Source organism: Aplysia californica, unplaced genomic scaffold, assembly GCF_000002075.1.
Source record: "Aplysia californica isolate F4 #8 unplaced genomic scaffold, AplCal3.0 scaffold00873, whole genome shotgun sequence".
Classification (NCBI taxonomy): Eukaryota; Metazoa; Mollusca; class Gastropoda; order Aplysiida; family Aplysiidae; genus Aplysia; species Aplysia californica.
The window spans coordinates 55,831-67,240 of NW_004798143.1; the positions used below are offsets into that span (position 1 = coordinate 55,831).

Consider the following 11,410-nt stretch of genomic DNA (forward strand, 5'->3'; position numbering starts at 1 on the left):
ACAACTCTATGGGGTATACTTCTTTGAGCCTTTCTAGGATGGATACATTGATTTGGAGAGGATTTTTTGTGGGGGGAGGGGGGGGCGAGGGCTGTTTGTGTTCTTTTTGTTTGCTTTGTTTTGTTTTGGAGGAGGTGTTGGTTTTGTTTTGTTTTGTTTTTGTGTGGGGGGGGGGAACTTTAAATACATAGGCAAAATTCTTTAAACCAGTCTTGCACACACGTATAAAAGTGTCGTGAAAGCACAGTATAAAAACGGTACCTTTCCCTGCGAAGTTAGTTTCTCAGACGTGTGTGGACGACACCAAAGTTTTTTCCTCCCAAGAGCAAGGTCACTGACTTGAGTAGTCAGACCGTAGCTGACTCTTGGGAGGAGTACATTTCAGTTATTTATAAGATAAGAATAGCCAATGCCTTGATCACAATTACCTTTTGTAAGGGGGGCTTATTTAGTAGGAATCGAGGCTTGATCTTATTATTTCCTTATCGATCTGTCTATCTGTCTAGCAATCCATTTGTCTTTCATCCACCTTTCACTTTTTTTATCTATCTATCTATCCATCTATCTATTTATCTATCTATCTATCTATCTATCTATCTGTCTATCTATCTATCTATCTATCTATCTGTCTATCTGTGTACTAGCTAGCTAGCTAATAATGTTGGGTATGAATGCATAAACTATGAATTCAGAGACACAACGAACTACTCATAAAAAATAAAAAGCCACATTTCAGACTCATAAAAACTCATCCGCTATTTTTCAAATGGTCAAACACAAGATTAAAATTACACTTGTAATCGTGTTCTGCCGACCCTCAACCCCACCTCCCCCACTCCTTAACCTCGACATCCCTGTTCTCATTCCTCTCTCAACTGCCATCAACCCCAAAACCTGAAATACTCAACCAGCAAAACATTGAAACACGGTGCAGTGGGATCAGTGACTCCTCAGTTTGGGGGGCATGTGAAGTTATTGGTGTCATCTTAAAACTTGTTCATTTTTTCTTTCTTTTGATGGAAAAAAATGTCCTTCTATCGAGATATATTCAATTCTAAAGGGTGGAGGTCGCTTGGTATCAGTATCAGGGGTGGTAAAATTGGTGAAAGAAAGAGAGTGGGGACCAAAGTCTATCTTTCTCATGAATCGTAAGAATCTGAACATCTGTAGCTCTGTTATCCAACAAGTTCTTTTCACCCCGCAGCTCTAAAGAAATACAAACAAAAGTTCTTTTTACTTGCCAGTGTCTGTGGTGTAACGGATAGGCTCTTTGCTGTTGTCCCCGCGAAAGAAGTGAATTCGATTCTTGAGTTTTTATTGAGTATATTATCTGCCTGTTTTCTGAAAAAAAAAACACTGAACCCAATCTGGCCTTTACATACTTGGCCGAAAGGAGAAGCATTTCGGCTCTTAAATTATCTAAATTGTGTCGGTACTGACGATTTCCGATTTTTTCCAGGGTTTTTTTCCGTTATTATCACTGAACTCTTTTTGCAAAGCAGTTACTGTGTTTATCTCTTGTTCGTGGACAAGACATTAGAGCAAAGGATTACAACATGTGAAATGCGATGCCTTAGAAGAGCAGTAAACAAGACCAGGCGAGACAAAATTAGAAACACAGTAATCAGAGAAATGGTGGGCACAAACGATGCCATTCATCACATCCAACACCAAAGAATCAAATGGTTCGGACATCTCATGCGATTACCAACACACACCCAACACAACGTGCCTACATTTTTTTAAAATTCGATGGCAACATGGCTAGAGGATACTGAGAAAGACCTGGATAGATGGAGTCAGGGAAACATTAACAATTCACGGCATCCCCCTGACCCAAGCTCTCCGGCTGGTGGCAGAGAGACGTCTCTTTCTTTCCGCGACACCCAAAAGGGTATAAGCGTCTGATAAAAGAAAGAAAAGCATTTCCTTTCTGTTTAACCACATATTAGTTGGTCTCTTAAACAGGTTTGAGGGAGGGGGGTCTTTTTTGTTTATCTGTTTGTTTGCCTGTTTGAAGACCGATTGTTCAGTGTAAAACTCCGCTGTACACCATTTTGAAAAATGACGTATGACGGCGTCTTACACTGAGCAGTCGAAATGTAACATTGTAAATTTTCCGGATTTTTTCTCCACCAAGTCGCAGTGGCATCGGTGGCTTCGGTAGTCTAGTGGTAAGGCTACAGGACCCGTGATCATGAGGTTGTGGGGTCGGGGGTTTGAGCCTCAGCTCTGTTCGACTTTGTGTTCTTGGGAAAGGCACTTTACACGAATTTCCCATTTGGCTTGGTCCTTTCAGAGATGGATGTTGAACTTGGAGGTCCCGCCTCACCAGTGACATCTCTGTACAATAAACTTTAACAATTACTCGTACTGACAAAGCTTCTGTCTCGTGTCCCCAGATGTACCTGTTTATCCAGACGTTCAACATCCCACTGTCTGCGCTCATCATGGTGGCCATAGCCTTCGACCGGTACTTCTGCATCTGCCACCCGTTCCTGCACGTGGTGACAGTGCCGAGAGCGAAGATCTGTATCGTTCTGCTCACATTCGTGTCGGTGCTGCTGGGTGTCGTGCCGACACTAGCACACGGGGTCTACTATTACGAGGACGTGGCGGTCTCCGTGAACGACACGATCGCTAACAGCCAGGATGCGATGGCGAACGGGGATTTTTTGCGAGACAGCTCCTCGGGATTCGGTCCTGCCTCTCCGTCCTCGTTAACTTCGTCCCCATCCTCGTTGTACTCGTCCCCTCCCTCCCCTCTTTCGCTGGCGTCTGCCTATAGTAGAAACGACGATGCCAAAACGGCTATCGCCTTCATCGGCTCTACGGTTGCTCCTCTAGGCTCGTGGAAAACGACGAGCGAAGACACGCTCTACACTAACGGGCTGTTTCTGGAACCGGATGAGGATTTCATTAACGACCTCGCTGGCCACAGCAGGGGGTACAGCTATGAGACGGATCTGGCTCGCACGGCGTCGACTTTTCCAACCCTCTCCACCTCCTCGCCTGTCTCGGGCTCCACAAGCAACACATCGTCTTACTTCTCTATATTGCTGAAAGAGAATGGCACTTCACAGCCTGCTCCTCAGAAAAAACTCCGCTTTTTGGGACATTGTGTCATGAGCAACGTCATTTTTAGCGAGGAGGCCACGTTCTTTTACCAGAAGTTCTACGCCGCGCTTTTCTTGGTCGAATTCATTGTCATTGCTGTTCTATACGCGCTGATCTATCGGTCTATATTAGTGCGTCGCGCTTGGAAAGCGAAAAGGAAGCGAATGAGCTGTTACGCCAGCACCAACTGTCCGGAAACAGTAGCCGAAGAGACCCAGCTGACCAACATCAACGGCGCCGCCACAGAGAATATCCAGCCCAAAAAGAACCCCCGGATTTCGGCGACGATGCGGGATCGCACTCTTTACGCTAACATAAAAACCGCAGCCATGCTGTTTGTAGTCACCATCTTCTTCGTCTTGTCCTTCCTGCCCTCGTGGTTCATGGGCCTCAAGGTAGTTCACTTTAACGTCATCGTGTTCTACATGTTCTACATCAACAACGTCATCAACCCTATCGTGTACGCCTTCATGAATCGGACTTTTAGAGATGACCTATTTCAACTCCTGAAAAGCTGCATAAGACATTGACCTTTGACTTAGCTCTTCCCTAAAGAAAAAAACACGGTAAATGTAAAGTACAACACCCTCGCCCCCACCCCACTCCACCCCACCCCACCCCCAAATGTATTCGCACATCATGTGATCACAGCCCGTTGTTACCTGTTCCTGTAAGACATCGCTACAACACCACCCGCTGTGATCTCCCTGCAGTGACCCTGGATGTTGCGCACTAGGCCGAGATGGCGGGGGAGGGTTATACTTTACATTTACCGAAAAGACATGTTTGACATAGACCGTTGGATTGGACTCTGGACCCATGACTTGCCTGTAGAGAGTCTGAAAAAGGACTACAAATATTGAGACACTCCGTTCCGAAGTTGGACATCGACTCTTGAAGTGTAAACGGTGAATTGTGAGTGGTTTTCTTTACCTTTCTAAGGAAGCGGAATGCTTTGAAATCCCTCAGCATCGCCAGTTTCGAACAAAAGTCAGTGAAGACAGGACACGTTGAAGCTCATGTGTTTTGTTTTGTTTTTCTGACGTTGTCTCCGCTGTCAGCAGATTGGGCGTTGCACCGTTGCCCTAATCCGATGCTGTTGAAGGCGCATGTGGTTTAGAGGTCATAGTATACTGTATGTTTGTGTTCGCACGCGTGTCTGTGTGTGTCTGAGAGAGAGAGAGAGAGAGAGAGAGAGAGAGAGAAAGAGAGAGAGAAAGAGGGAGAGAGAGAGAGAGAACTATGTGCCTGTGTGAGTGTGTGTGTAGGTGTGTGTATGTGTGTGTGTGTGTGTGTGTGTGTGTGTGTGTGTGTGTGTGTGTGTGTGTGACGTACAACCCAATACTTATTACGCCATTTCGTCGAATAACAGGAAACAATGATATACTACTTCTAGTGGAATTGTCGATTGGATTTGGTGCCTTTTCTTCAATATAAGTGACGATTACGTCCTTAAGTGACGATGTGACCGTAGGGTTATCATAGCTTACACAGTGAAATACAAAATCAAATTTGTAACGATATCTTCTTGAGATAACCGTGTGACGATAGGGTCACTTTAGCTTGCTATGAACTACAACAAGGCAAAATTCTCGTCAAATAGCCTCATGGAGATAGTAGGTGTTATCTAAGTGTTCCCAGCCGTGATGTAGTAGACTAAAACCTTTATCTACAACAGAGTAAGTGGAGGTTCCAATCCGAGTGTGGTCCAAATCATTTTTCTCCTCATACTCGAAATATTTCGCCACCTTAGAATTACAAAGTTCCATGGGCTCCGTTCCAAGTTTTGAGAAATTTGATGTATACAATTTTGAGTTTCACAAAATGTCTAGCTTTTTTTAAAGCAATTCGTTGAATATTTTGAAAACGACTCCAAATAATCTTACGATTTTGATAGAGCCGACAGAACATTAATTAGTTTCTGACCTCATGGTCTTTGTAACTCAAAAAGGCCCCCCAAATTTTTTTTTAAGTCTGAGAGAACGTTATATTTCGAAGGTAGCAATTTATTCCTCTCAGCCCGGTGTACTGACAAAAGGCTCAAACTCCTACTTCGGAAATAACAAGTGTGATGTCAAATAAAAGAACGTGTCACTTGCACAAGGGTGATAGACGTTGAGGATCAAACTATCCAAGAGTTGGACACATACGCATATTATTATCTAGTCAAGTCTCTGTCTTTCTACGTCGATGCTGTATCCCATACAAACTCGGTAGCCCTGACAGGCAGGGCTGAAGCTAACACCTCCTCATTGGTCTTATGTCCATCTGTTTTTTGTTTTTATTTTTTGTAAGAGTTTCGCGGCATTTGTAACACAATTCGATCTTAGAAGTGCCGGAGATTAGAAGTGTTTCAAGAGAGTAAAAAACTAAAGAAGAAAGAAGAGAGATAAGGAGATAGATGTTTGATAGGAAAGATGGAGTAAGCCACACCAGAACACCCACCAACCACCCACATGATCAATCTGATTAGTCTCTCGCTGATATTGTTCGAGATACACAAAAATACAAAAAATCAAACAAATAAGGTAACAACGATGATTTGTAATTTGTTAATGTTTTCACACCCATCGACTCCAGTCGGATCATGTAGAAGGAGGCCCGATTCTAACCTGTCTGCCAGGGCAAACCTCGTCTGAATGAGACACCTAATCACAGAAAAAAGACAGAGACGCTCGAAATTCTATGAGATAGTGAGACTTTCCCCCACAATGACCGAACTCGCAACTTTTGTTTTTGATAGAAATAAACGATCAAGATTGTATCTATTGGGTAGCAGAAACACTATCATTTCGTCACGCTCCTAGAATGATTGCCTTAGGTCTGTTTGGGTTTTGTTTTTTTTTTGTTTTTTTGGCTTGTTAAGAGCTTTGGGTTCTGAAATGAAGAGCTGAGCCAGCGGAGTAATAATATAGTTCACTTGGACAAAAGAATAATCCAGATTTTAAAAAATCAATTGAGTGTACCAAAAGTCCGGCGTTGTACACGGTCAATGTTCGAAAGAAACAGTTGTTTTGGTGGGGTTTTTTGTTTTTTCTCATTTCCGCAAAGTGGTTAAAAAATTACTCCGGCATTTATCTTATGAGCGTGGTGATTTAATTCGTAAGTGTCCAGGGACATTTTGTTCGTGGTTGCATGATCCCTTTAAAGTGAATGAAGATCGATATTTAGGACACCCTGGTCAGTTGCCTTCTGAGACTCTGGGAACTTGGTGGAACGAAAGGGAAGTCAGAGAATGCACGAGGCGTGACCATACTGAATTACTCATTTCTCAAGGGATGACTGATTGCATGCAATTAGTCTTGGAGACTGAAAAATTATCAGACTGCGTGTAGGCGAGCTACTAAAGGGATTGGTTTAACCGTATGGTCCCTTCTTTCTTAAGAGTAAGTGCTATAGTTGCATTGTTTTATTAGTTTTTTCGCAATCGTTTGATGTTTTATAAGAACATTTTGTCGTGACATTAGTTACTTGAAGGGTCAGAATCTTAAGTTGTACATCCTTTGTTTGGGATTGAATAGCATATAAAGTTTTTGAGTGCTTAATCGGCTGGTTGCACTGTATACTTCCTGGGGAAGAGAGAATGTTTCTTGGTAGGCTAGTATTTTGGCCGGTTAGGATTTGCTTGTCTTGATTTACTTGTCCAGGTTGGGACGGGGGCACCTTTGCGTGCATAACGAAAAGATTATAATTTTGTAAGTTGTTTTGTCTTGTAATCTAGTGTGTGTGGTAATACTAAAACATTTTTTTATGATCTGCTAAGGTAAAGCATTTGTTATGTAAAACGATACAGTAAAGATACTTATGAGCAAGATCAACATTTTAACGCCCATGTTCGATTGTATTCTTCCAAGTTTTTGGAGACCTATGAATGAAGAAGAAGAAGAAGAAGAAGAAGAAGAAGAAGAAGAAGAAGAAGAAGAAGAAGGGAGACAAATTCAATCAAAGATGAGTTTGCCACATTCCGAGAATATAAAAGTACGCTCGGCTCTAGTGCCTGGGAAAGTCTCATCGTACGCGAAACGTAGTGTAAGCTCATGTAACAGCAGGGGTTTTCTTCTGTTACAGAAAGGAGCAGAGCATGGCCTGTTCACCGCTAACACAAACATTCAACTTGTAGTAAGTTATAATAGTTTTACGTTGGAGTCTGCTTAAACCAACCACGGTAAATCGAAAAATGGCTTTAAATCGAAAGAAAATTGAATCTCTGATAACTCAAATTTATTTTTTGTTCCTTCTGTTTCAGCAAGCTCTCTAAACTGAAAACCCGACTAAACGGAAGAAAATCTGGCGGTCTCAACTGTAAGATTATGGTTAAAGCGGGCTACTTTGTAAATCACCATAGATGCATCTCCTGGGAGGAGAATTGAACATGACGTTTTGCCTGCAGTGCAGTCACTCACAGCACCACTTGAACCGCAATGTTCAGATTGTGTTTGTGTTTGTCGCTTTAGTTTATATAATCTCTGATCTGTATAGGATGTGTGTGCGATATGATTAAATTATTGAAGTGCAAAGTCACGTCAACATGGCGTTATTTGATGCCGTGATCAATTGAGGCTAGTGGATTTCGACATCAAATAACGGTGTATCATCCTCGGCTGTATGTTTTGTTTGTTTTATGTGGGCGCCCCCGTGAGAATCTGGGTGCCTCTCAGTATTTGATTTATTCGTTATCATTTATATGATTTTTAGTACATGTATATGGTTTGCTATCTCACGCTTCAGTTCCCTAGGTTCATAATTATTATATTCGATTGTAACCAAAAGGAAATAAAAATCAATCTAGCTAAATCGGGATGGTTGGGGGAGAAGGAGAGGGGTGTATCATTGGCACTATCATGGACGTCATAATATGACAAAATCATGAAGGTCACTTCTCTAGGCTCTGTCCATCACAGGTTCGTGCAGATCTTGCACTGCTATGTAATGTTAGCCTATCGCAGACAAACGTGCTCTTTCTTGAACTTCATCGATTCTATCTCTTATTAAAGGTAAAAGTTGGCTCCAAAATCCTTTTTGTTAGCCTCTAATAGCGAACTTTGACACAACTAAGATTTAGAGCAAGATATGAAATCACCTTAGCTTTATGGAGACATTTTGGCATTGAATTTACGAGACTTAAATTTGCTTCACCATTGATTAATTTACTCCACTGATGGTCCGTGTGTGTGCTTGTCAGCTTAGGCATCCTCCCTGAGTTTCATGGAGATGTGTGTTTTTTTTTGGGGGGGAGAGGGTTAGAGTAGTTTACGACTTAAAATGGTGTAATGGTATAGGTTTAACGCCCCTATCAACACTATAAGGTTATTTAAGAGGCAGGACCTCCTAGTTGAACGTCCATCTCCGAAAAGACTGAGCCAATATTGGGAAACTGGTATAAAGAGCCTTTCCCAAGAACACAACGTCGAACCGAGCAGAGGCTCGAACCCCCGAACGCAGTCTTAAGAGTTTGGGTCCGTTGGCCTAACCACTGGGCTACTGACGCCACAGTTTACGGCCTGTCCTTCTGTCATGATTATGTCAAGGAATGAATTCATTCAATAATTGTTCTTGGGTTGTGGTTGTTTTTTTTTCTTTTGTGAGGTGACAACAGGGGATTGAGATAGAAATAAAAGATTTAAGATAATTACCGTATCTGATATGTAGTGTGTTTAAAAAATGTGCGTGTACGAGTGTGTGTGTGTGTGTGTGTGTGTGTGTGTGTGTGTGTGTGTGTGTGTGTGTATGTATGTGTGTGTGCGTGTGATTCAAAAAGCAGTCCAGGGTCCCAAAATAGTTTTTTTAAACAGAATATGCACTCACAGTATAATATTCTAGTTCTAGGAAAAGTTAGTCCTTATTTCATTAAGCGCGTCTTTAGGTCAACATTTTATTGAACAAAAACATTATCACCATTTTCTAATATCTCAGCTTTCCTCTGACTTTTTATATCATGTAATGTGTCGCCTGGTTTATACTGGGGCGGTTTTTGTAAGGAGTCCAGTATTGTGAACATAATAAATTATGTACGGGGCTGAAAACTCTTATTCCCGTCTACAGCCTCTTTAGAATGCCCATAGGAAAATGTATTTGTAGATGATAGAACTCATCATAGAGTGAAATGATTAACCTGGGTTGAGTGACAAAATCTTACACCACCAATGCACCATGCTTCGTAGAGTTTAGAAAACCATTACAAATCGTTTAGAACAAATTATTTTTTCTCACTTTTTTCTCTTCAGAACCCCTACTTAATTAAGAAAAAGGGGGTGTATCCCAAATAAATAATAAGATTATAGCGTGTGGTTAACAAAAAAAGCCTATAAACTGTAGATTCGAAGTTCCTAATTTATTGTGTGTTGCTGTTGCTTTTGTGTACAAAAACTAATACTGACTAATTCACTGCTATGGCCGTATTCCTTATGTACATTATTATTGTGACTTGTTACTTAAAACGTGAAAGAGTCTGGACTTGTTTCGAGAAGAATTAGCGAAATGTCATTGTAATCCTGGTTTTTGTTAAGTTGGTGAAACGTAGAGGAAATCTTGCAATACTGATGTTAACGTATAATTCGATCAGCAAGTAGCATTGATTATTCTTCCACCAAAATTTGTATTATTATTTTTATTTAAGTCGTCATACCTTGCTCTCATATTGTATTAACCCATGTGGCTACATTATTGCGATAATTCTCTCCCTGTGAATACATTGTTATGTCCCAGTGCGTTTTGTGAAGTTTCGTTTGGTTCTGGTGAGTTCTTTTTCAAAATTTGTTCGTATTATGTTTCAAGTACTTGAATGTGTTTTATCTAACTATCGGCTCGCTTTGGGTGAGCCACGAGGTAGATATATACGTATCCTAGCAATCCACAGAACGATTAATTTTATGACTAGTGTACATAATGACAGAAACAATCACACATGTCTTGTATAATAATATTGCGCAACTGTACAATGATGTGAGTCTACATATAATAACTGGTTGTCGTATGATTATTTTGCTGTCTCTTGCTTTGTTTTTGGATATATCAATAAAATCCTTGTTGTTGCTATGATGAAAACTTTGTTCTCACTCTTTGAACTTTTGTCGTCGTCGTCGTCATCTTCATCATCTTCATCATCGTCATCATCGTCATCATCATCATCTTCATCATCATCATCATCATCATCACTACCACCATCATCATCACCACAACCACCACCTCTGCTCTATCGCTACCATCACCACCACAAGCCATCATTCTTATTACCACCACCACCACCACCTCAACAACAACAATTACCACCAACAAGAAGACAACCACTACCTCTTTTGTAACCACAACCACCACCACAAACAATCACTATTATCACCACCTCCATCACTACCACCACTATACAACCACTACCACTGCTATCCCCTCTATTATAACCACAACCGCCTCCAGAAACAATTAATTGCATTCCTACCACCACCAACAACAGCACCACCACTACCACCACAACCACTACCATCGTTATCACCTCTTTTATAACAACAATCACAACCACAACCCCCATCACCACAACAACAAACCATCAATCTCATTATCACTATCACAAACACCACCAACATCATCACCAGCACCATCTCCATCATCATCACCACAACCACCACTACCACCATAACCACCGTTACCAACCGTTATCACCTCTATCATAACCACAACGACTACTAACACCACCACCACCACTACAAACACCATCACCATTATCACAACAAACACCACCACCACGACTACCACCATCACCACCACCCCAAACAATCATTCTCATTACTACCACCACCACCACCACCACCACACCCACTACAACCACCATCACCACAACCACTACGACTGCTATCACAACCATCATAACCACCACCACCACCACAAAACATCACCATCATTACCACCACCGCAACCACCACCACAACCCGCAGAATCAGATGCCCCGCCTAAAGGCTCATCCCTTGACGAAGACAAAGCATTGGTGGCCATGTTTTCGTCTCGGAATCCGACACTTTTCGATGTCCAGGAGCCTAAGGCCTGGAACCGTCGCTTTTCCCGCCATTTCGCGCCTCAGCATGGCACCAGAAGCCAGGCTAGAGATGACCTCTCCCGCGCCTCGGGGTGTTGGAGTCGGATCATTTATTGGTCCTGGCACTGTGGAGAGGGCTGTGAAAGGTCAGGGCGCTGGCCAAATAATGTATGGGGCGCTTTTGTTTTCGTGTTGGCACATTGTTAATTACCGAGAACGCCTGAAGGGTGCGGATGGTTGGGGATGGGGTTGAAAAGGGAGTGTGTGTGT

At 42.1% G+C, this 11,410-nt stretch overlaps 1 protein-coding gene across 1 annotated transcript in view; it reads left to right on the forward strand.

Moving 5' to 3' along the window:
* The window catches only part of LOC101856136, an 18,311-nt gene extending 14,013 nt beyond the window's left edge, over window positions 1-4,298 (forward strand). The window contains exon 3 of the mRNA XM_005110304.3: window positions 2,403-4,298. Within this exon, the coding sequence (XP_005110361.1) occupies window positions 2,403-3,647 (1,245 nt within the window). The 3' untranslated portion in view covers window positions 3,648-4,298. The remainder of the gene's footprint in view (window positions 1-2,402) is intronic.
* Window positions 4,299-11,410: the final 7,112 nt, after the last annotated feature.